At 39.8% G+C, this 25718-nt stretch overlaps 4 protein-coding genes and 1 pseudogene across 5 annotated transcripts; 3 read left to right on the top strand and 2 right to left on the bottom strand.

Moving 5' to 3' along the window:
• Positions 1-287: 287 nt before the first annotated feature.
• LOC309718638 (uncharacterized protein) lies at positions 288-1154 on the bottom strand (the record flags this gene model as incomplete). The annotated part of the gene is made up of 1 exon (XM_082554081.1): positions 288-1154. The coding sequence occupies one exon, from the start codon at positions 1152-1154 to the stop codon at positions 288-290; it is 867 nt and encodes a 288-aa protein (XP_082410207.1).
• A 4474-nt stretch (positions 1155-5628) lies between these two features.
• LOC309719533 (uncharacterized protein) lies at positions 5629-6789 on the top strand (the record flags this gene model as incomplete). The annotated part of the gene is made up of 2 exons (XM_082555691.1): positions 5629-6574; positions 6726-6789. The coding sequence occupies exons 1-2, from the start codon at positions 5712-5714 to the stop codon at positions 6787-6789; spliced, it is 927 nt and encodes a 308-aa protein (XP_082411817.1). The 5' UTR covers positions 5629-5711.
• A 2240-nt stretch (positions 6790-9029) lies between these two features.
• LOC309719532 (uncharacterized protein) lies at positions 9030-9932 on the top strand (the record flags this gene model as incomplete). Its single annotated transcript, XM_082555690.1, has 1 exon — positions 9030-9932. The coding sequence occupies one exon, from the start codon at positions 9030-9032 to the stop codon at positions 9930-9932; it is 903 nt and encodes a 300-aa protein (XP_082411816.1).
• A 5333-nt stretch (positions 9933-15265) lies between these two features.
• Positions 15266-16197, top strand: LOC309719531 (annotated as a pseudogene). The gene has a single exon. The product of its transcript is annotated as an uncharacterized misc_RNA (transcript).
• Positions 16198-18813: 2616 nt separating this feature from the next.
• On the bottom strand, positions 18814-25505 carry LOC309719349 (protease-associated domain-containing protein 1-like). Its single transcript, XM_082555402.1, has 5 exons — positions 25292-25505; positions 24952-25052; positions 24729-24838; positions 19939-20106; positions 18814-19835 (listed from the first exon to the last, which is right to left on the bottom strand). Exons 1-5 carry the CDS (start codon positions 25365-25367, stop codon positions 19715-19717), a joined length of 576 nt encoding a protein of 191 aa, XP_082411528.1. The 5' UTR covers positions 25368-25505; the 3' UTR covers positions 18814-19714.
• Positions 25506-25718: the final 213 nt, after the last annotated feature.

The raw sequence follows: 25718 nt of genomic DNA, 5'->3' as shown, positions 1-25718 counted from the left end.
ACATGATGAGGACTTTCAATCAAGAGCCAACAAGAAGAAGAAAAACATGTCTAAAACATAAAATGTCACAGTTCATACATTTATACCAGTAAGCCCCGAAAAGTGATAGATAATTAGAGGAGCATTCAAAGTAACGGCTTACATATTGACAGAAAACAACAATTCAAATAAAACTGGTTTTATGTGCATCCTTTCTGGCCTCAGGTGTGAGCCCTATCGCGAAAAGCATGTTTGAATGGCACTGTATAATTTCTTAATGAGCTGACTCGTGAAACACAACCGGCCTCTCACCTTTTCCCACGGCAGGGTCTCCACACTTTGCCGAGCAGCGTTGCCCTGAGCGCAGAGCACCCTCTAATGTACAGAATGGGGGTCAGGGCAGCATTAACTCGGGGCAAAATGCGAATAGGGTCAGTGCCCTCATTTTTAAAGGTATAACAGGTCGTGCCAATGAAATTACAAATGATAATATGACAAAATATAGGAAGCCAAGTCCCCAAGAAGAACACCACAACCACCAGTATGAGATACACCGACGAACGCTTGCTGTCTCTCTCCTCGGAGGGCTGCTCCCTCTCCAGCTGAAACCTGGCAATGATGAACAATCGGATATTGAGCACTATCATTATGATAACTAGGAATATGTTCGCGACAAAAGTGCCAAAGCCTGTGACCTGTTTGGCAACACCGACAGTGACCAGGTTCTGCACAGCGACGATTAAGAAAGCGTAGGCCCAGTAGGCAACGATGACCATCACGGTCCTGTTTCGGGTCATGCGCTGGGAGTATTTAAAGGGGGACAAGATGGCGTGGTATCTGTCCGCCTGCGCGGCCAGGATAGCCATGAAAGACAGTCCTAGAAATGTGGGAGCAATGTAAAAGGTTCTCGTGGGGGAGTCATAGACATCCCTCACATCGAGAACACCAACATAATAATAAGACACTCCCGTACAAATGTCACTGAGGCAAGTGCTCAGCATGTACATGAAGCGGTTCTCGCTGCGCAAAGCTGTGTTCAGCAGGATGGAGAGAAACACAGACACGTTGAGGAAAATGATGGTTGCAGCCAAGAAAACGCTGAAAAGGAACATCAACACGTTGCCAAAGTTCGTGAGGGGCAGCGCGAGAGTCAAAGGGCGGCTGGTGTTTCTCATCAGGGCGGATGACAAATGCTGGCAGTATTGCAGCTGTGCCCGAACAGCACAGTGGGGTTACTTCAAGCCCGATTTATGTAGCAAGCACAGTCAGTCTAAGAAGAAGACGTCAACCTGAGTGACTTCAACTCCCAAGGAGAGCAAGCCCACAAGGCTTTCATGAAAAATAGATAGATATTATAGGTTATGTAAAAGAGAAATAAATAATCAAATTTAGCAAACCACCCTTTTACAGAACAGTTCATGAACAGCTGATCCTACATTTTATAGATATATAAATACATATTCTATAAATACATAGATGTATATATTTATATACAAGTAAGATGTAAGGCCTTTTTGCATTTCCTGAGTGCAACTTTAAGATTAGAGAGGTTTAAAAAAAAAAACTAGTAGTACGTCCACTAAATATTTAGTGATATAATTCTTATTTTTACGTCGTCTTTCTTTACTGGAACTTCAGCTGTAGCTGTAAATTTGTCTGTAAATCTACGTCTGTTTCTTTAGGTTTATATTCCAGGGCACAGAACAGAAACTAGAAAGCAACATAGTGAACTCTTCCAATGTTAAATCTTCTGCTTTGCAACCATGGGTCAACCAGGGGGAAAAAATGATATATATTTTTTAAAATTGTTAGTTGTAATAAAAAGAATCTCTCTTGCTCTTATCTCAGCTACAACTATCCTCTCTAAAGAAAGGCCCTAAAAGCGCATTCCTGCTTACTTATCAGTGCATCTGAAACAAAGACACTGATAAGAACTCAAACTGATGTTTTAAAGATTACCTTACCAGCTGATGGTTTCAAAGAAAAGTGTGGTGGTTCAAAGGTTAATACAGCAACATGTTTATTGCTCCCCCTTGTGGCTAAAAGTCCGATATTACAGGCTGGTGTTTCTTGGTCGGATGATGCAGCCGCAGACGACAGACGTCATAGGCTTATGCCTACATAAAGACTAAAAGTTAGCAAATAATTAAAAATAAAAACAAATAAAAACAGATTTTATGTAGGGAGACCGGGGATAGTTGTAATGTGGGTCAGTTGTAGCACTTCCAATTTCTGCAATCAGGGCTAAGTTTCAGATGATGTGATTCATCCTGTACATGCCCAATTCAGGTCTTCTATCACATGTGAAAAATGAGCACATTTTGGCAAACAAAGACAATTTAAGAAGAAAGAAAGTAATTTGCATGCCAAAAAGTAAGTTGTTTTTTGTTTTGTTTTTTTACTTTATTTGCAATTTCTAATAGCATTATCTGCATTATGTTATTTGTATGTCTATGGGGATTTATTCCGTGTAGGTCTTTAGTGCTAATGTTTTAGCCGTTGGCTGTAATGTTTGCTAGGTCATGGCTATAGGAGTCTGGGTCAGTTGTAACAGCAACAGTCTGGGTTAGTTGTAACAATAATGCAAATGTTACTACTTACCACACTATTACTTTAACTTATTAAACAAGTTGGGGCAACGACATCAGCAGAGAGAGGTTCACTGGTCATTTTGTATATGCGTTTGATGCCATTGGCAACACAATTCTTCCAATGTTTGTGTTCCGACGCATACGTTATGCAGACCACTTTGTCAGAGATGGGCCAGTAGGAAGTATTGGTAGTGGAAATAAATCATGATGGGTGCAAGAAATAGACTTCCTGATTTTTCTGAAGCACTTTGCAAACCACACCAAGGTCAGCCATGAAAAAAAAGTAATTGGACATCATGGACGTCGCAGTGGAATTGCGATGCTGGTGCACAACTACATTTTTTCAGCTTCACTGTTATGTTCAAACGTTGGTGCAAGAGTTGTAGGTTACAATGCCCACTGAGCCAATGAGGCCAAACTCAAGAAAGACCAACCAAAATTTATGAGATATTCAGTTTCTGAAAATTCCATAATTAGTCTTTTTTTGGGGGTTGGAATATGTTCAAAAGTTAGATTTCTGCAGTCACACACACACACATAGCTACGTAAATAGTTCTAAGTGCATGATTGTGTTGAATAAAAAAGATTACATGTTAAAATTTTGTCAGTATCCTTATTTCATTGTGTTACATTTCACCCCAGGATATGTTACAACTAACCCAGACTATGGGGTTAGTTGTAACATTTCACTCTTTGTGTTTGAGACCATACCATGCAATGAGTAACTGTGCTGCAGAGAAAATACTGTACTATTTAATAGCAGAGACATGTAAATACTTTGCATTACATTTTAAATCCACTACCTTAAAAGAGCTCCAAGCTACAGACAGAAATGTCAAAAATGTTACAACAATCCCCGGTCTCCCCTAAACTCCAACTTTTAAAAGTTTGGATTAAAAGCAATTACAAAGTTTCTTCCAGTTTTTGCGTCCATGTTGTACTCTATAAACTAGGAGTATTGTTTTGTCGCTAGTCAAAACGTCTGGGTTAATTGCAGTGAAAAGCATGTAACAAATCTCCAGGGGCTCCCAACAGGTGACCGTTGGAGGCCCCTGTAGTGTGCCAGCATGGAGTAGGCAAATAAAAGAATAACATAAAGTATTTCTGACAGATTGAACAAAATTTACCAGGCCACATTTGAACACCAGGTAGTGCTTTTTCTATTGTCGAAGCCACAGACTACAAACTATAAGTCCCTGCTAGTGTGTTATGGCGATAACTGCGGGAGCTATCCAGGGTACTCAGGATTTCATTATCATTATAAGCACCAGAGATTTAAATGATTCTTTCGGGAGCTGAGTTTATTGAACACTGGCAGCATGTGGGTGGAAGTCGTGGGCAAGAGAAGTGTGCCCGTTCTTTAACAACTGCATATAATTAGTAGATATCAGAGAGAAGGATGTATATTTTTTGTCGCATAAACTCTTCCTAATCTGAGACTGAATCTGTGAGGCTTCATTTATTCCTTTAAGCCCACACTACTGTGGCGACTCATTCTCCATCTAGAACTTATCTTCTGAGAGTGGAGGCATTATCAGGATATGCATCTATGTAACTGTACTGTACTTAAGTCTACTTTGTATAGTGCTTGAAGATGTTGGCAGGTGGAAATGGGCTCAGTTTGAACTGCGGGGAACCACCACTTTGCGGGGGTTTCCATTTGCATGCCAAAAAAGTGATGTCTAATGTTTCCTTTTGCTGGTACACAAGCTGTAGTAAACAAGATTGACGAAGGTGTGCAAGATATGACTTGTTTTTAAGTATCTTTATGACGTCGTCGTACCCACTCAGTGTTCTACATTATAATCAGATTAGCCACTTAAAAGATTTTTGCAGAACAGACTGTGTTACATCCCCACGATGAAGGTCTAGGGGTGTGTGTGGGGACTGGTAACAAATGGGTCCAGAACAGAATGAAAGGAGAACAGACAGAGGTGTTTAGTAAATAAAATAGTTTTTATTATAGATAAACTTAACATAAAGAGCCAGCAATGCCGTTTTACCAATAACACTAGAAAAAGAAAAAGGTTGCAACAACAAAGAACACAACAACCAAACAAAAAGCTCCACACCACGAGGAGGCACTTCCAGGGGCCCACAAGCTCACCCTGTCACTAGCAGCAGCTAGCTTTACTGCTGCCGAGGCCCACAAGCCCACACTACTCATATGTAGCAGCTACACTGCACACTTCTTCCACAACTCCACACCACAGGCAGGACAATCACACACCTAGAACACAAAGCGGAGACACCAGAGAAAACCACCCTCCTACATACAGTTCATCCCCAGCTTATATGACCTCAGAGAGGCCATTGCTGACTGGGCCCAGATGGTAAATGAGGCCAATGAGCAGCAGCTGTGTCCTGGGGAGAGGAGCAAGAGAGGAAGAGAAGGAGAGAAAACACCATAACCACACAAGGGCCGTTTCAGGAGGCCCAGCTAGGGCCGTAACAGACTGTGTTGTGTTTGTTGCTGTTTCTGCTGCCCTCTGAGACTGATCTTGAAAAAGACATTTTTAATGTAAACGAGACTTGCTCAAAAGTGCAGCTTCTATACCTTATGACAGGAATGTTCTTTCTGCTTGAAGAGGACTTTATATCATAAGTGTTTGACCAATTAAATGCCAACAAGAAATTTACAACAGCTTAAATACAGGAAGCCACTTTTTGGCATACTTTAGGTTTAAACACAATGAGTACCAACTAAAAAAGTGCTGCAGAATGCTAAAAAGTTCAGGCGAAGTTAATATAAATGATAATAAATACAATTTTTTCAGAAATATTATGAACAAACATAGCTGAGTATTGTGAAATGTTAAGTTGGCCTTTTGAACAAAGGAGATAAAATATTTTATTTATGGATCACCGAGATGAAAGGTTATGGCAGCAAGCCCCAAACAGCAAAAGCTACAAATTTGACCAAAAGCTAAGGATCCATTTCTATTTTTTTTAACACAAAATATAAAATTATTCTTGTGATTAGGCCTATCTTATCGATTCCACAAAGTAAGTAAGTAAGTTCAAAAACGTCACTTAACCCATGTCAGAGCCACCAAGCCTCCAGAGATCAGAAAGTTTGAGCAGCATCGTTTGTTGGACCTATAAATATAATGAGTGCTCGACTTCTTGTGGAGCTCCAGGATGATCTACAACGCCACGGTCATCCTGTCAGTGGATTTCAACAGTCCGGAAGACTTCCTCATCTTCACCTTCCACATTGTTTTCGCCACGTGTGCCGTGCTTGTAGCCGGCTCGGTGATCATCGGGATCACCTCCACTCCATATCTTCGAGCCCAGAACCGCTTCGTGTTCATGCTGAACACGAGCATCAGCGACACTCTGACCGGCTTCTCCGTCTACTATCTGGGGCTCTTTGACGTCCAAGAGGGCTATCCCTCGAGGAATGGGACATACTACATTTTGCCATCTTTTTTAGGTGTCAATGTGTTAACCTTCCTCTTTGCTCAGTTTGACCGCTACTTTGCCGTTTGCCATCCGTTCTTTTACAGTCGCTACATAACGAGATCCGTTGTCATTGTAATCTGTGCTTTCTGCTGGATTTACACATACTTTATTCTCACTGTGCAGAACTTGGTGCCCATCTCAAAGGCGGCTCAAATAAACGCGTTTGGTGTGATGACTCTACAGGTTATAGTGCTCGTTAAAGTGCTCATGACAATTAAACTGTACATCATAGCCAGGAGTCACGTTGTGAGAGAGGCGCCTAGTGCCGAGCGAGACAACAAGAAGGAATCACTGCGCATCATTGTGTTTGTGGTTATCTGCTTCTTGGCGCTGTGGTGTCCCTCGTTTGTCAATATCATTGTGAGGCAGTTGACTAGAGAAGGTCTCAGGTTTAGGAATGAAGCCACTAACGTGTTCGCCACGATGGCACGCTTAAACGCGCTGGTAACCCCTGCGGTGTACATCTGGGGCAGCCCTGCGCTTCGGAGGGCCGTGTGGAGAACGGTGTGGTGGATGTTCTGTCCCAGGCGCAGTGCAAGGTAAGACGCGGTCCAAGTGTTACGTAGAATTACCGTATTATGTCAAACAATATGCTGCTTGTGAATAAAAAGACATTTTATCCCTTATCTCCCCTTCTTCGCACCGGCACCCTACCTCTCTCCCGCTTTCTCCCCCCTCTCTCTCTTGCAGGATTGACTTTAACTCTGATGGGATGACAAGCAAAATAAGGCAGCCAACATCAGCATCATCATAAGTTATAATAAGGATAAAATACTAAGAGCCCATCTGATGGGAAACATGTTGCGGTCACTTTTGAGTTTATGCGTTTTCTCAGTCTCAGTGTTTTGATTTTTCAGACAAAACATAACGAAGCTGGGTTCCTGTTCTCTTGTTCTGATTCAACTATGTCATAAAAATGAAACTGCTGTGATTCAACTAGATATCCTAAACTAGACAGACTGCCACAGAGCAGTCTATCAAGTTTAGGATAAAGCGTTTAATTTCTATATTTAAAATCTTTGTATTATTTGTTTGTTTGTTTTTACTTATTACTCGCAGTACGCACATTTATCTTTTTATTGACCGGCATTTGGGATCAGACTGCAAAGGTCTTTGGTCAGTTGTAGGCTACACATCGAATAAACCTTGTCTTGTATCTACAGCCAAAAAGATGGACTCCACTAAAACCTCTGTAGCAAAAAAATAACTTTCACAATCTAATCGTTTAAACTCGAGGCTATAACAGCAGAAAATGTACAACAAGATCCGAATAATCTTTAGGTTTAGTTCATTGATATTTGGATGGAATTCAGCATTTCCGACTGGATCCAGCTTCCTGTTCACTGGTGCAGCACATTCAGCACCACGTTCAGCGTCTTGGCGCTGACACCCGTAGGTTCAGCACCAAGGATAGCCCCATAGCCTAGTTTTGTTTTTAAGTCATGGCAGTGATCCCGATGCTAAACTTTAACTATATTTAGACACAATAAATTAATATTACAAACGTATATTTCGTGGTCAGTTGACCACGAAAGGAAAGGGAAGTCTTTATCACATATGACAATAAGTTTCATCGGACACGTTTTCGTGGTTGTTTTTTTATCAACACATGACAACTTAAATGTGTCAACGCTGGCGGACTGAGAGAAATAGAGTGAAAAAGATTGAATTATTTTATTGTATTGTTTTAAAAATGATAAATATAATGTTCGCATTAAACATCTCAAAAACTGAATTTTAAGTTGTGCACTTTAAATGTGCACTCAATATGAACTTGTAAAAAATAACTGCAGTTTGTACAGTTTGGATACACGATATTTTAAGTATCTGTGTCCTGCTATTTTCACTTTAATATTATAACATTTATTCCTAGATAATCCTTAAATGCTTGTTAATATCGAAGTGGCACAACGTTCGTGGTGAATATGTTTTTCATTAGTGTAAATAAAAAAAAAACTGTGATATAGATACAGTTATGGAAGCAACTGGGTTGACTCAGCTCACTTAAACATACAATAAAGCTTTCTTTACATACAGTAGCAGTAATCTTCTCAGGAATAAATAGCAACGGTAAGTTTGTCAGTAAAACTGATACAGTTTATGATAGCGGACATTTTGGAGTCTTTTTCGTTTGTTTATTGATGTTCTTTAAAGAGTATTGAAGGGACACTTGTCCCATCTGTCAGGCTTTCTGAATAATACGATAATAATAAGAAGAATTCAATTCATTGACATTTTGTCTTTTTGAATTTCCGCTAGGAGACCTCAGGAAAAGTGTATAGCACCAAATAGCTGTGGATAGTTCAAATTTACCAAGCCCCTCTCATTCATATGCATTTACCAAGTGATTTACTTTACAATATATGAACTGACTTTACTGACTTGATTCTTGATTCTTGACTGTTAGTCTGTAGATGTCCACAAGAGGATGATGTATTGCTGGATTTTTCTATATTTTACTGATTATTTCTGTAACACAAAATGTTTAAAAAAATGTAAACACTTTGCAAGCCAATATTTATGACTTCTTAAAAGCCAAACGAGTGGCATGAATGTCCAATATAAATAAATGATTCACATATTTCTCTGTCCCGTGCTTGCGTTAGAATGTATTTGCATATCTTGGCGACCTTATAGTTCCCTTTTTCTTCCTTTTTCTGATCAATTTTCTTGTGTGCCAACTACTGCTGAGAAATGACCGACTATATGCGTTTTTAAAAATTCAAAGTCTCCTAAATCCATGCTTTCTGTCAACTGTTTTGTCAAAAAACAAATAGCAAAATGCAGTTTATAAAGGGACGTATGTTGGGTGTAATTGAAAAAACTGAACAAGATACGATGTTTGTCGTGTCAGTTAAAATAAACAAATATGATTTAACAGGATTGAAACGTGAGATTAAGCCATGCCTCCTGGGAGATACAGTTTGGCTTTAGCGCAGTGTCTTATTGAGCAGCTCTATAAAAATGTTGTTGTCGGTATGCGTCTCTGACACAATGCTGCTCACCAACATCACTGATTCTCTGACTGCAGGAGTGCCTCTGTCGGTAGACTTCAGCCATCCTGTGGATTATCTCATTTTCATTTTTCAGATTTTATTTGCCACAACTGTTGTTTTCGTAGCAGGACCTATAGTCATTACCATTTTTGCCACCAAAGAGCTCCGCCGACAGAACAGGTTTATTTTCATGCTGAACACCAGCATCTGTGACACGCTCATCGGGTTTTCAGTGTACTATGTCGGTTTGTTTGATGTTCAAGAGGGATATCCATCCAGAAATGGAACTTATAACATGTTAAACTATCTCCTTGGGGTAAATTTAATAACATTTTTGTTCGCGCAATTTGACCGCTATATTGCCGTTTGTCATCCTTTCACTTACTCTCGCTTCATTACGAGGGGCGTGGTGATTTCTGCAAACATCTATTGCTGGCTTTATGTCTATTCTCAGGCGGTTATTTCGATTTTCTTGCCCTTTTCCAAAGCAACACAGCTGTACGTGTTTGGTACCCTAACCTTTCAAATCATAGTGTTCACCAAAGTGGTCATGACTATTAAACTGTATGTTGTTGCCAGGTACCAGCTGGAAAGAGACCCCCCTAGTGCAGAGAAAGAAAGCACCAAGGAATCATTAAGAATAATCGTTTTTGTTGTCATAACCTTCTTATTGTTGTGGTGTCCCTCCTTCATTAACATCGTCCTCAGACTGGTTGTAGGGAGAGGGCTGATATTTAGGAATGATGCTACTAATCTTTTCGCCATCATGGCTCGATTTAATGCCTTGTGCACGCCGGCCGTGTACCTGTGGGGGAGTCCCTCTTTAAGGAAAGCCACGCTGAGGACGGTGTGGAGCAGACTGTGCCCAAAATGCAATAGCAGAAAAATCTTGTTTCAATGAAACAAGTAAAAATACACCTCATCTCATTCATAATGCTTGAGCCAGCCTATTGAATAAAAACAAAATGTTTAAATAAATCGCCACTATTTTTTTTTAATTTTCATTAAGGTTAAAGAATCTATTTTTATGAAGGTCAAATTTTTTTTACTGTAGCGTTTCTTATTTTGCTCAGGTGACACAGTTGACTGAGATGCGAATATTCACATTTTCTTCGTTTATGATCAACTTTCTGTGTTTTCTAACATGTTTCTGTATTTAATACCTTCTCATTATAAACAGTCTTAGAAATTTTGAAATGTATAAACTCTGATTATTTTTGTCTTCTCATTGGAAGCACGGGGACTCCATACCAGTCGTCTGAAATAAATAATTACACTAATGTGAGCTTTTTTTCTGCAGCGGGGTTTGTCTCGTTTGTTTCGAATCCTTAGCTTAGTTTGTTTGGTCAACTCTTGGGCTCCGAGTAGCTACTGCATGAATGAATAATGAAAGGCAATACTGTGATGACTGTCGCCATTTCTTCCTTTCTCTTTCTTTCAGCATTAGATCTGAACTGAAATAAACATGTGAGTCTTTCATGCTGCGGGTGTAGAAACGACATAGGCTAATATGCAGAGCGGGTAGATTAAATTGTTCATATCATGTTCAAGTGAAGTAAGTCAATAATATAGCAATGTTAAATATAATGTTAAGTAATATGAAGACAACATGTATTTTAGTGACGTATCTAAGTGATTATTTTACTGGGGTAAAAGCTATTGAATAGTGTTGAAAAAAATGACAAAATTGCGAAGGATTAAAATATTCCAAGAGCTCAACTTTCTTCATCTAAACATGTTTCAATCACGTTTTATCAGCACAAAATGCACAGGTTTATTGTGTGTTGATTTAACTCAGTTGTTTAAGTTTCTGCCAAATCAAAATATTTGTGTGCAACCAATGTCCACTATTGAATCAAGTAAATCTAACATGGCCTTTTTTTCAGTGTAGTTGTAGTGACGATTCCATTGTCCAAATAAACATCCAACAACCTAAAATCAACAAGCCACTGCTGTGCTGTGTTAATATTTTTTACTCAGGAAAAAGAAGTCCAATGTCCAAAGCTTGAAGGTTGCGTTGCACGGTTCATTTACCCAGTTTGGCTAAACAAAAGATCATTTTTTGTTGTTTCCTGGTGCTTCTCCTGCTCTGGTAAAAAAAAAAAACAAAAAAAAAAAACATAGGCCCACCCCAGTGCATGCTGGTCCTATACCAGTCCCTTTACTTATAGGGCTTTGGAGCGTGATGTCACGGAGGTGGGCGTGGAAAGGATTTTGGCCCGATCCGCCATTTTGGGGGTCTAGCGCAAGTGAAAAGGGAGCGAAGGCACACACAACAGCCATGGTTCGTATTTGCTGTGTGGTCGGCTGCAATGTTCGATCGCACGACCAGCAAGAAAATAAGCTTGAAAAGGGTTTATCTTTTCATTCTTTCCCAACCTGGAAGCAACATGAGGCAGCTCGTGTATCGATGTTAGCAAACGAAGGCGTCCAGCCTGGATAGCAGCTGTGAGACGAGCTCCAGTTCTCTTCCATCTCCAAATATCTGTTGGTGCTCCAGACAGTTTCATTCCGGTAAGTTCTAAATATGTTCATATCACTCTTTATAGCCTATTAGTTTCATTTTCAATGCACTCTGAGCTCATAGCAAATTAGAACAAACATCCTACTGAGTGATTTTGCAGAACTACCGTCTATTTATAGAGTTGCTAATTATTTGGCATTATTGCAGCAAACCAGCCTATGAAATGGATGAAACATCGTGACTGGGTCCCAGCGCTACACGAGGGACCTGCTTCAAACAAACCACCATGCCAATCAGATTACTTCTTCCATGTGAGGGTGAAGAGGTGACCCTCCTGGATAAGATGGTGAAGGTTTGCTGCGTTTGGTGAACAGTGTGATAATAAAACCAGAGAAGAATGAAACCTGCTCCTGTTAAATGTTCTTAAGTCTTGTGCTGTTATTTTTTCAAAAGATACAGTAAATAAAGTAATGTTAGTAGTGGGTGATATCATGTAAACACTCATGATTTTGTGTAAACATTTTGTCATTTGTAAACTATAAATGACATGGATTCTACACTGTTACTGATGTGATGCTCTATAAGGTGGTTTTAATAAAATAAAATAAAAAGAGGCAAAAATTAGTTTGTTTCTTTATTCAACTTTTGAACAGTGGGACTCAGTCAGTACATATTCAGTAAATGCAAATTATTTACACGGCAGTGCACTACAGGCATACATCTAGACTCCTCCACAGTAGCAGGTGGGATTTTCCTTTTTTGAGGACGGCTTCTTTTACCTGTCACTACGGATGGTCTGTTTATGTTTTGATCAAGAGCCTTTTTTTGGGCAGCTGAAGAGGAGAAGTCTATCTTATGGCCAACCTCTGGCTGTATCTTGGTCACATTACCCAGCAAAACCCAGTAAGCAGGTTCATCTGTAACAGTCCTTGTGCCACGATCAAGACTGTTGCTTCTACTTTAAACAGAAGAGCAGCGACATGGCTGCAGTTCTCTGCGACTCCGGCCATACAGCTGCAGTGGGCGACTTCAACCTTCCCTGTGATGCTCACAGTGACCCATGGCTGCAATGCTGGTTCATTCAGTCTTTGAGAGTGCAGCACCTGAAACACACACAGACAAAGTTCATTTAAAGACAAGAACTAATGAGCCATGGCCGACATAAATGTGTTTTATCTACTTTATCATAAATGTAACAAAGTGTTTAGAAAGTTAGCACATACATGTGATTTTTCATTTCTTTATGTGTCCATCGCTGCATGTTATAGTGTAAATCTGTCTGTTCTCTGTCAGAAACCTGCCTGCAGAGAATGAACCTAAAGTATGTAATGCAAGGATGTCATCACTTTAGAGATGGGGAAAGCATAAAGTGACAATTATGAATCACTTAATATGATAAGGAGATTCTGCAGGTCATTAATCAATGTATAAAACTAAAATAAAATGTATTTTCAGTGACACAGGATACAAACATGGAAGCAAGATGTATAATTAGGATTATTTATAATAAATATGAATAAATTAGTGCAATTTCTTTAACCATAAAGAATAACTAAATCCTTCAGGACAATGTCACATCAATGCACTGAACTCACTGTTATCCCTCTAACAGCCTCCACATGTTCTCACTGTAATTTCCCCTCATGAATGAATTTATGCTGCACTAATGTGAATGTTTGCAGGGAAATCAAACGCATTTCACACGCAGTACTCGAGCTGACTTACCTTTGTTTGAATGACGACTTGTACGCGCTGATTCCACAGATAAGGTACGAAAATATGTCAGGCTACGTCAGTAGCGCTATGTGTTCGGGGTTTCTACTCCACGGCTGTATTTCATACGGGTCCACATTTCCAATGCACGCTATTTTCTGCAAGTACCGCTGCTTCGCCTCTGGACGCAATCGGTCTCTATACAGTTCACTCTCTTTTGAGCTGCTTTTAAGCATCTTTCTTGTAGTCGTCGTTCCAACACAGTGTGTTTTTTTGATTCGTAGACCCCGAAAATGGCGCTGCGCTCCCACAATGCATTGCGGCGTGACGTCAACTCCAAAGCCCTATATAAAATGGCCCAACAGTTCTTCCTGACTTAACAAGGTAAACAACAAACAACAAAACAAAAAATGAAGCACGTATTAAACTACAAAAAACCGCTAACCCCAAAATATAAGTAAACCAACAACAAACTTTAACAAATTTGAAAATAGCAAAAATAAAAGTAGCTCCAACGCTAGTAATAAAGTTTACATTAAATTCTGGGCTGACAAAGAAGGTGCAGGGTTGCAAAATGAAAAACATAAAACCTTTTGTTTTTAAAAACTTCCCTTCATTTGATCCCAGCGAAACAAATACTCAAGCATATTAAATGCAAAAGAGAAAAGAAAAAGAGAAAAAGAGAAAAACGACAAAGCGAAAAATCTGAAATGAGCGACGCTTTCTGACTTTGCTGCAGCTGATGCTATAAGTGCATATCCCGTCAGTGCTAGTGGCAGCTGGCCCACAGTCACACACGAAAGGACGAAGTAGCCGCCATGATGTCACCGGTAGTGAAGTCCTATTTTTATAACATAACTGTAAAATCAGACTGCAGGCCAGTTCATTAACAACTTGTGACTGACAATCAGGGCGTATGGCCCTGATTAATCCTGACTCAAGTTTACGAAATTAACTTCATGTCGTCATTATAACCTGATAGTATTTTCGAAATAAAAGCATGAGGCAAGATGTTCTCTTTAACTACTGGATAAAGTCTATTTGCAATCTGGAGATCTGCCCCTGGTGGCGATTTAGAGGAATACATGTTTCAATACTTAGATGAATTAAACAAGAAACGGAGTGAATCTAGAGGCCACAGAGAGAGAACTTCTACTCTTATTCCAGCGTGCAGTGTAATATTTTTTAATAAATACACATATAATTTTGAAGTAGACTGCAATAGGTCAAGGCCACAGTCAATATAAAACAGCAGCTAAAGGTTAAGTCATGGTATTGCATTTACATTTATATGCAAAAGTCTGACTACAAAAACGGAAGGATGTCCAGGCATGCAAAAAGCTGTGGGTTATTGTTACCAGAGGTTTATACTGAAACCAGCGTGAGACCTTACCTCACCCTCTCATGCGATCTATTACGGGAGATGTGAGTGGGGGGTGAGGTGCCTGAGAAAAGATCTCAAGGCTGCATTTTAAGTGGGTCACTTTAGATTAGATCTATAGCCTGCGGTGTGCTGGTGTGTAAAAGCACAATATCAAAGAGCCAGTCAGGGCCAACGTAGGCTGCTTTGACTTTTATTCAGGTTCAGACGAATTTGCATCTACACATACCTACAGTGTAGATTTAAGGAGATAATTTAAAGGTCTCTTATATGGGATTTATACTATGCTCAACAACCATAACAGCGGCGTAATGCTTCCCCCTCTTAAACAGATGATGGAGGTCACAAAATGCTCACTGATAAAATTCTGTTACGTTATACGGATTATGAATGCAGGGAGTTGTCCACTATAGCTGGACACACATTCCAAATGCCCATCACTGCACTTAGGCTCATTAAGGAAACCTGCATACATTATCAATTACTTTATCTGCTTGTTTTTTTTTACAACAGTTCCATTAGGTTGAGGACCAAAACTCGCCAAATCGCTATAAAACCATTATATTCTTCTGATAAATAATTATTATAATCATCTGATAAATGGTTTAGCTATATAGGGGCCAAAAAAAAAAAAAACAAAACACACGAGTAGAGTTCCTTTGTCATCTCATGAGATTAATCCTGTGACTTCATTGCGCACATAAGAGTGTTCTCAAAAGCCACTTGCGCATAAACAATGCGCCTCTCTAACATGACAGAATCTTTGGGCAGGGCTGTGCCTCTGTCGGTGGACTTCAGTAAACCCGAAGATTATTTCATCTTCATTTTCCAGATTTTATTTGCCACAACCACTGTTATGACAGCTGGAACAGTAGTCATCGGCATCTTGTCCACCAGAGCTCTGCGCATTCAAAACAGATTTATTTTCATGTTAAACACTATTGCTGACACGCTTATCGGGTTTTTAGTGTATTATCTCGGTCTGTTCGATGTCGATTTGTCTAGAAACGGAACCTACTCTGTTTTATCTTCCCTTTTAGGCGTTAATGTATTAACGTTTATGTTCGCGCAATTTGACCGCTATTTTGCTGTGTGCCACCCATTTATCTACAGCCGCTTCGTAACGAGACAATGTGTGATATGCATTAATGTTTACAGCTGGGTTTACACTTATGGCCACTTGATCATCAGGAATATGCTACCCCTTTATCAAGCTATACAAATGTATTTAGTCACCATTCTCATGTTTCAAATCATAGTGCTTGTCAAAGTGGCCATGACATTGAAATTGTATCTCATTGCTCATTGCTTGAAAGAGATCCTCCCAGCGCCGAGAAAGAAAGCAAGAAGGAATCTTTGAGAATAATCATTTTTGTTGTCATAAGCTTCTTGGTGTTGTGGTCTCCAGCTTTTGTGAATATTACAATTAAATTAATGACAGGAGGAGGTTTGAATTTTAGAAATGAGGGCACCAATTTGTTCGCCATCATGGCTCGTTTCAATGCCTTGTTCACACCATCTGTGTACATCTGGGGGAGTCCGGCTCTGAGAGAAGCCGCGATAAAGACTGTGTGGGGGAAAGTGTGCCCTAAATGCAGCAGGAGGTAACTGACACAATGCGCAGCTAATTTATCATTTTACCTCTGTTGTTTTTTTAATCCAGATGATGCAGTCAATACTCATTTCAATTCTCTTTCCTTCAGAGTCGCCTCTTTTCCTGTGAAGTCGTGTGTCAACAGGTGTAGTCCTGCCGGGACCCACTGATGCGACTTTCTGACACTTCTTTTTTTCTCTCCAAATGGAGGAAATAAAATATGCACATTTAGCTTAATCGCTTGAATTTCATTTGACACTTTAATAGTATTGAATGCAATAGCATTAATAAATACAAACTTTTTTCTACAGTTGTTATCGTAATATTAAGGGTCTGATTTAGCAAAGGTCTGCGCCAGCCCCAAACCCTCTTTTGGCATCAAGTAAGCTCCTGTTGGGGTTTAAGAAGAGGAATGGGGTCCGTTTTGCGTTTAGAGTCGCCCTGTGATAGCTGGAATAGGCTGTCAGCCCCCCCGGGTTGTACAAAAAAAATAAAAAAATACGCAAATGACGCAGTTAGGAATAACCTTAATACACAGACGGTAACAAATGTATGTGTTCATCTGCACACTTTGAGGTCAACTAAAACTTCAGCTTTAACTCTGTACATACTTTTAAAAACTGTAACATTTAGAAACAAAAAACAGTTCAAACGTGTATGTTCAGGCGATACGTGCGACCGATATGCTGCGTTAACCAAATAGCGGCAGATTTAACAAAGACAACGTTGACTGAAAGGAAAAAGGGGATTTTGTTGTCCTTTTTTTTTTTTTGAGGGAAACGTAAAAGAAACTTTATTTGGTCGACAAATAAAATAAAAAAAAGTACCTTCCACATCAAATGTGAGAAGATTTTAGAGAAAAATTCTGGCCAAACCGAGTTCCAGAATCTCAATCAAGTTGTTCTAGTGGCACATTTATAGTGTCACTAGAATAATAGTATAAATAACTAGCACAGCAGTCTATGGTCTACACTGAAGGTATATACTACTCCTTTATCAAGCTATACAAATGCACATGAAACACTATGCCGCTCATTTATTAGTGTGCCTTAAAAAATACTGATGCGGTCAATGCTTATTTAAATGGTCTACTATACAGTCTGCTCTTTTCCTGTAAAGGTGAGTACCATTAAGTAATAAATGTAACAAGGCCAGCAAGGACTCCACTCAGGGTGAACGGTCTTGGCGGTGGCTGCACAAGTGAAAATGAACAGGAACATATCAATCATCGGATATACGAACTTTGGGAGGAGAGGATTTCAATTAATCATGGGTCGAACAGTTTGATGCCAAATTTAACACTGGAAAAAGAAAACAGCATGATCTATTTTTTCCGTTGTGGGATTTATGATAGCCAAAGTATTCATTTATTTGAAATAAGACGGGGCGATGTTATCAGAGTGCGTAACTGTGACGCGTGAATGAATCACAGCTGAGTCCAATGCCAAAACCTTTGGCTGAACCGAACTGAAGGGAACGTGAGGAACGAGGGGAATCCTGGCACAAGCCTTCTTGTTTTACATGTAGGCAAGCTGCTGTTTACAGTGAGCCGAGTAGTCTGCAGCGTTTACAGTCTATACAGAGATCAGCGCATAATCGGTAAACGTCTCTGCCTGTATTTACTGAGCAGTGTGCGCACACGCAGGGACACAATCGCTACCATTTCATATACCATTGATACCATACGTCAAGAAAAATGCAGGTAGGGCCTCGTTAGTAATTTAAATTAATGTATGAATGTCTCAACATGTAACACTGACTTTCCTAAGTGCCTACAGTTTCAAACACCCTGCAAAAATAGCACTGCTGATATTTATGCATTTCTTCATAAACACAGCCTGATCTGACGGATTTAAAAAAAAATATTATTTCCATCACCTATTTATAGTAAAGGTCAGGTGTTACACAATTTCTGCTTCATATGGCTGGGATCGTTTATAATACAGCAGCTCTCCTTCAGATAAATGCGCTCGATCTGAGTCACAGTCCATCAGGACTTCACAAAGCCCCCAGCAACTTCTAATAGAGTAGTTTTTGGTAGAATGCTGACTATTATTGAAATGAACCAACTGCGTCTTTGTTTCTAAACTAGCACATTGTTAGTACACCAGCCGCAAAACTGACGCCAGCGTATCCCATTTAATAAATATGGGCCGTCAGTGGCTGATGGAGTGGCGCCTGTGCAGATTCTTTGCGGCCTGTAAACTCATCAGGGCAGGCCAAAACAGGCCTTGGGCCAATCATTAGTGTCAGTCTGAGTCATTATGTGTTCATACATCCAGTCCAATTACGCAGACTTTTTTCCCCACATGGGTGTCAATTGCACAGCTTACACATCCTTACCATCATCTCTGGTTTGACAAAATATCCTTTTCCCCCCTGAGTGCTGAATTTTGGTGCTGATTTTTATTTTTGTCACCATGGCCACTGCCACTTTAGTTGTATGTGGTATTCTGATTTCATTAGATACACAACAATGAAGTATTATTTCTTCACTAACCTGGAGTGCTGCTTTGCTCCATTGTCCAAAGCACTAACTATTTGCTGAACTAGAGCATCTTTACTTTAAACTGACCAGGCAAAACTTTTCATCCCAAATTAGTGTTGGTATTTATCTTCTGGCCAACAAATAAAGTCTTTACAACCTTAAACATACAACTTTATTTACAAAGACTATTCAAATCAGGACATTCTTAAAAATAAAATACAGGATAATGTAGTGGCAATTATTTTCACTAGGGTGAACTCTGACATGGTGTTTCCAGAGCAGTCAAAGCTCTCTTTAGAGCTTTACAATAGCTGCCTTCCAGTTAACTTTGTGCAGATTAACATGTCTTTGCAATATCATCACAATGTCTATTATTATTTTCAGCAAGGCTATTCGTGGCATCTCATGCTTTTAATTTTCATCAGTCCTGTTTACCGAAACTACAAACAAATGTGTCAGTGAACTAACTAAAATGCACAGACAAAAGGCACTAAAATATCAAACAAGTCAATTTTTCTTTTTTTAAATTGAAGTTTCTACTTATCCATAATGAGAAATTTTTTTTTCCATTCACACAAGAGAACCACACTGTTACAAGCTGATGCACATAAACAGGAATGTAATGGCCTGGTTTTTCCCCCCTGCAGTTTCGACTATTTGATAAAACAGAAGGAAGGTCGTTTCTGTTTCTCAACATTTTTTCACAGTTTCGTAACCAAAACGACATACAAAGCATCTGAACACAAGTTCCTGGAGACTGTTTTCCTGGACACACAAGTTTAGCTAAGCACTAAGAATGAGCATGCAGGTTTCGTTTTTTATTTGATGATTTGTTCCAGGTTCAGTGGCTAAACAAGTTTCTCCCATACTCTACAGGCTCTGAGTGCAATCATTCTATATGTTAGATTTAGTGACTTAGCGCAGGTGCACGTGCCAACCATAATCAGAAATGTCCTTGTGAGGCTTCAGATTTAGTTGCAATTTACATGTTGTGCACCAATGACAGAAACTGTTTATTGGATGAATTTGTGAGTGAGTCATTTCTACCAAAGAGTCCAAGGAGGCTGCTTGAATGGAAACGAGGCCAAAGCAGAAACATTGACAGGAATTGAAATGACAGCCCAAGGCAGTGCTTGTCTCTGAAGAGATCTTCTGATCATCATCCTAAAAATACAGAAAGACGAAATGGTGTCCCTGCTTTTCATAGGATAATTGCTCGAATGCAACAGAATTTATATGTGTGTGTGTGTGTGTCTGCATCTCTCACCCATCCCGTCCTAACAAGAAAAGAGCAGGTATGCTTGGTTTGGCAGTGCTTCCATCAGTGACCATGTCAAGGTACTGACTGTCGTTGTCCTCTGCGTTATCAGCAATAAGAACTGCTTTTCCTCCTGCTTCCTCTACATTTCGGGCTTTTTGTACAAAGGAGCAACCTCTGAAGTTTATAAAAAAAAAAAAAAAAAAAAAAAAGCATAACCAGTTTAAGAAGTGCTGTCAAAGCTTGTTATAGCACTATGTTATAGCAAAAACTTTCGAAGTGGACAAATCTACAAATTGGCAAACAATTTGCTAAAAAACAGGATTGCACTGGCAAGCTCAGCAATGCCAAAATGCCTGAAAGAATGCAAAAGAAAACTAAAGTAAATTATCACAGATTATTTTATTGGTTAAGAATAAACCCTTCACAACATCTATCCAAGAACAACACCACTCATTGTCAAGGTCTAATCTAATTAACAGAAACATTCATGAACCAAAATACAGAAAGTGTACAACAAGCTGCTAACCACTGGTTAAGAACAAGGAGGCCAGATTAAACTAGTTGACTGATAAAAATGCCTTGATCTGATTTAAAATCTACTGCACTAATGTAGGGAGGAAAGTAGGGCTGTTCGATATAACGATATATATCGGATGACGATATAAAAACGTCTATCGTTTCATTTTACGCTATCGTTTGTTTCGTGGTGTCGCAAAATAAACTGTTTACGGCAATATTTTTTCATCGTTTTGATGGTCACTGTAGTGGCTATATTAATTTCTTAAAGTTCTCTCTTTCTCTTATATTTTATATAACCACACTATGGAGGGACAAGCGCCTGTTTTTATGCGTTGTGGTTAGCAACAACAAGGGTAACAGCATCGCTTGTCCGTTTGTTTATGTTCCACATAAACCTTTCACAATAAAGTTCAAGATCTAGTTGAGACTTTTTCAAAATAAACTGAATCACGTGAAAGAGCAGATAATTTACGGATGTGAATTAAAAAAGAGCCGCCAGGTGCTAAAAAAAATAAACCTTATACTCAAACGTTAGAACAGGCTTTTCCCCGCAGCACGCTGTGTAATAAATACTCACAAAGAAAACGGTGGCCTTTACAAAGGTTAAAAAACTCGACTCCAGCTACATGACGCGCAGCTGGAAACACTTCCCGCAAGACGAGCTGCCCGAGATTCACAGAATTTACAGAAAATGTTACATTTTTGTGATTTATATCGTTATCGGACGATAGAATTCTTATATTGGGATATGAGATTTTGGTCATATCGCACAGCCCTAGAGGCAAGATTACAAATAATGTCTTACTGTCCAAAAACTTATGGACCTAACCTAAGTAGAAGTGACAACAGTTCTTGAAATACTATCCTGAAGTTAAGTAGTGGCTATGCTTTCTTTGAAACTCTGCTGACTGTATCATTGTTGGTAATCATGGGTAAATAGCTTTTAGGCACTGTTTTGACCAAAGATTCAACATGATAGAACCAGAATAACAGCTCACTGAAGTTTCACTTGGTATCATGGACTCGATTACAAGACTAAGGAGTTTGAAAGTCAATGTCCCGTGTTTGCCAAGAACTCTCCAGCTATGTATGAATCACTTTGCGATTGCGCAATCATGACTTTTAACTGTGTCAGCATATTAAAAATTTAAAAAATGCTTTCAGTTATGTTCTTTAAGTAAGAAATAGGAGTTCAACAACAGGGCAGGGCTGTCCACTACCCAATGTGAAATTATCAGTCTCAGAAAAGTTACAAAAGGGGTCCCCCCCATAAATGACAAACCCTCACACGAACAGATGAAAACACTGAGAATAATCTTTAATTTATCCTTTATTTGCGCCTCTCTGTGGATTTCTCTGCCTGTTACTGTTACTGTTATTCTTGTGTCCTTTAAGTGCTGTACTGCCAGAGGTTGACAGGGATTTTTGAGTATTTTCTCACAAGTAATTGTTGCATTTGGCTCCACTATATAATGCAACAGGGCTCGCAAAATCGCTAGCCTGACGTCCCGGGGCTAGCGATTTTTCCAGTCGGGCTACCAAAATCTATCTCTGCCCTGCCCGTCGGGCTATCGTAGGAAGGAAAAATGTATGTCAATGCTTTTGCATTCTTTCGGAAATGTGGCTGGGTAATTATGTCATTGGCATCGATGAGCCACTGTCAATATGTGACATATTGAAATCGCGTTTGAATTTGCGCTTGTTTTTTGCTTTCACTTTGCAATCGCGTGAACTGTGTATAGAGAGCGACAGCACTGATTGGTGAGTGACGATCATTTGCGCACCAATTCCTCTGACATCGTCTTATCAATCGTTAGCTTACTATGCAAACATGACAAGTGAAATCTCCCGCAGCAAGCTTAAACATATGAGAGGTTGATCGCGCAGAGAATCGCTGACCGTTATGTGTGTGTGTGTAAAAGCAGCAGGATATATATTTTAGTTCTGCTGAGCCAAATAAGACAGGTCAGGGTGAAGAAGTGACAGCCAAAGAAAAGCTTACCACAAAATGGAAAAGTTATGACAAATGAGACTATAAGGCAAAAAGAAAGTGCAGCTTTATGGTTTCATGGACAAAAGAATTTCTGTGGCTGCAATATGACGAGCTAAATAATAACCAGGGCTGCACATAAGTGGTCCGCAGGTGCGCATTCGCTGTCTTTTATTTTGACAGCGAATGCGCACATGCGGACCACTTATGTGGGCGATCGTGGCTCAAGAGTTGGGAGTTCGCCTCGTATTCGGAAGGTTGCCGGTTCGAGCCCCGGCTTGGACAGTCTCGGTCGTTGTGTCCTTGGGCAAGACACTTCACCCGTTGCCTACTGGTGGTGGTCAGAGGGCCCGGTGGCGCCAGTGTCCGGCAGCCTCGCCTCTGTCAGTGCGCCCCAGGGTGGCTGTGGCTACAATGTAGCTTGCCATCACCAGTGTGTGAATGGGTGGATGACTGGATGTGTAAAGCTCTTTGGGGTCCTTAGGGACGAGTAAAAGCGCTATATAAATACAGGTCATTTACCATTTACCATGTGCACCCGTGTAAATAACAATGTTCTGCCGGATGTGTTGTTGGTTTTCCCTCGATTTCTGAGTCGACAAGCGCCTTTGTTACTGGGACCAGTAATTTTAAGAAAGGCCCCCATTAGAACCCATGAGAAATGCAAGAAATGCATTGCTCAGTCTGCAATATCTTTCCCAGAACAAATACCAATTGCAAATAACATACTAAAAATAAACCTGAAAATCTGTTTAAAACAGTGTACTATGTTGCAAAGAGTGAACTACCACTGGCACAATTTAGCAGTCTTTGCAAACTTCAAAAAGCAAATGGCCTCGATCTTGGTTCCACTTGCCTCTTACCCGCGACTTCAGTGGAAATTTCAAATTCAGGATCTGACACAGACTGATTCATGTCCTACACAGTTCTTACAAGTTCATAGAAATTTCTGTTTTCAATTAGAACCAAGTATTTGAGTTGATGATTGTAATTTTTATACAATGTTGTAATTTGTGTTTCAACAATTTTTTGATTAATGTTTTGTTTCCGTTACAATATTATACGGAAACAAAACAGGAAACAAAACATCAATCAAAAAATTGCTCTCTTTTTTTATTCGGGCTACTTAAATTTATTTTGGGCTACCAAAAACTGAAGAGTCCCTCCCCGAAGGGCTACCAGGGATTTTGAAATTTTGCGAGCCCTGTGCAAGGTCTTTAAATTATAACATGGCACATCCTGAGATACCTGAAGATGTGAAACAGTCCTGGATCTGGTTATATTCCGATAGAACCGAATCAGCTGCTAAGTGTAGACAGCAACATGTGATTTTTACTGATATCACAGTTAATGGCTGTATTATCAGAAACAGACTGTATGTAATTGCCAACTTGACCCCATACACACAGACTGATTCGGGCTAATGGTAACATTTATGGCAGGTTTGAGTAAGACCTTTGGTATACTAGACCAGCGGTCCCCAACCCCCGGGCCTCGGACCGGTACCGGTCCGTGAGTCATTTGGTACCGGGCCGCGAGAGTTGAGGCTCAGGTGTGAAATGTATGGTTTTCAGGGTTTTCAGCGTTATTTTGTTATCGTTTTTATCGTTAACTCCGTTTTCTTGGGTCTTTTCACGTGTGTTATGAATAAATCTTCTTTTTTTCGGTACCGGTACTAGTTTTATTTTGTTATATTTATCTGCGACACCTTAAAGGCCGGTCCGTGAAAATATTGTCGGGCATAAACCGGTCCGTGGTGCAAAAAAGGTTGGGGACCGCTGTACTAGACGACCTCATTTTGCAACAAAAAACAAATAACTGAAGTCATAATTTTATCTTATTGGATAAAACAAATATTGGCAAAGATTAACTTTGAAGACACAATTTGCAGTTGAAAAAGGGGATAAATTAAAATGCACGTTATTGAAATACAATAATAAAAAAAAATTAATTAAAAATATCGTATCATGAGTAAGTGAACTATTGTGATAATAACGCATCGTGGGGCATCTGTTGATTCTCACCTCTTTTGCAACATATGCTCACATTTTAAATCAGTAAGTTTTTAAGCCAATCAGACGTGGTTGAGCAGAAAATGTTGTAAAATCTTGATGATTTGAGATGGGATAAATTTAGCTAAAGATAAAATTAGCTGCCTTGTAATTAGGCTATCTCCTTCCCTACACTTTTGCTGCTAGATGTCCAAGGTTATATTCTCAGTTCCTAACCCCTGGTTTGTGTTCACATAGTTTACAATTCACAATGGTACAGAGGCATGTATGCGTACCCCCTTTCCACCAGGATCACTTGTCCTTGAAGGATCTCTCTGTCCGTCAACTCTGAGCATCCATCTGCAGGGTCTGCTGGCACGAGAAAAATCTCATCGTAAAATGATGTCTGCGGGTCAAAGGAGAAGGAAAGAGTATGATTAGAGGGAAGGTGAAGTTGTGCACCTGAGACTTTAAAAACATTTGATTATCAAATTATTTAACAGAAGACTGAGGCCTCACGAAAGTGCCTCCAAAGTCTTTAGCAGGTGCAGCACTGAAGAGGTAGCCTATCTCCTCTGGACTGATGACCCGGAAATACAGCAGTTCATTGACCCCAAGAGCTGAAGGAGGTCCGAAAAGAAGCACTTATCATGCGTGACTTGTTTATATCAGAAATATTAATAAACCACAAACACTGCACGGATATGCCAGACAGAAACCATAAATAAATGCCACAATAAGCCCCTTAACTCAAGTCGCTGTTGTGCAAAAAGAAATACTTAAAAAAAACAACTCTTGCAGCTAATACGAACAGTTAGCTGTTAATTTCAAACGTTCCCATTTCTGTTTTTAGTCTCACCTGACAGACGACTGAACTGCATAAAGAGACCCCAGAGGTATAAAGCTATCGCTGCTGTTCGACAAACCTTCCCCATGTTCAAGGCATTAGTAAATCTCCCTCGCGTTACAGAGATGAGACTGTAGTGTGTCTCTTTGTGTCTTAAAACAGTGCAGCGTCCATTGTCGCTGTGCTTCTGTCAGATCGCCAACCATTTCCGCCGTTCTCTTTCCGCGCATGCGCATGTCCCAGTTGTAGCTTCTGCTATGAGGCGACTGGGTAAGAAGTTGTGGTGCTCTTTTAGCACCAGTTTTTCAAACTACTGGTAAATGTGTCTCTGTGTTTTATTGTTATTATTATTAACATGCCTGCAAGATGCATATGAATATGTATGATGTTTATGAAGCTGGCAGTTACTTATTTAATTTATCACAATGACCTAAAAGTC

This window comes from Aulonocara stuartgranti, assembly GCF_965226115.1.
Source record: "Aulonocara stuartgranti genome assembly, chromosome: 12".
NCBI lineage: Eukaryota > Metazoa > Chordata > Actinopteri > Cichliformes > Cichlidae > Aulonocara > Aulonocara stuartgranti.
The sequence above is the reverse complement of the archived record's forward strand: the minus strand, read 5'-3'. Positions and strand labels throughout refer to the sequence as shown.

What these genes read in the sequence shown, in the direction of transcription:
- LOC309719349 (XM_082555402.1), bottom strand. Translation starts at nt 25,367, where the DNA reads ATGGGGAAGGTTTGTCGAACAGCAGCGATAGCTTTATACCTCTGGGGT. An exon ending in GCAGTTCAGTCGTCTGTCAG is followed by an intron (nt 25,053 to 25,291) that starts GTGAGACTAAAA and finishes GACCTCCTTCAG; the next exon opens with CTCTTGGGGTCAATGAACTG. An exon ending in TTCTTGTTAGGACGGGATGG is followed by an intron (nt 19,836 to 19,938) that starts GTGAGAGATGCA and finishes CTGTATTTTTAG; the next exon opens with GATGATGATCAGAAGATCTC.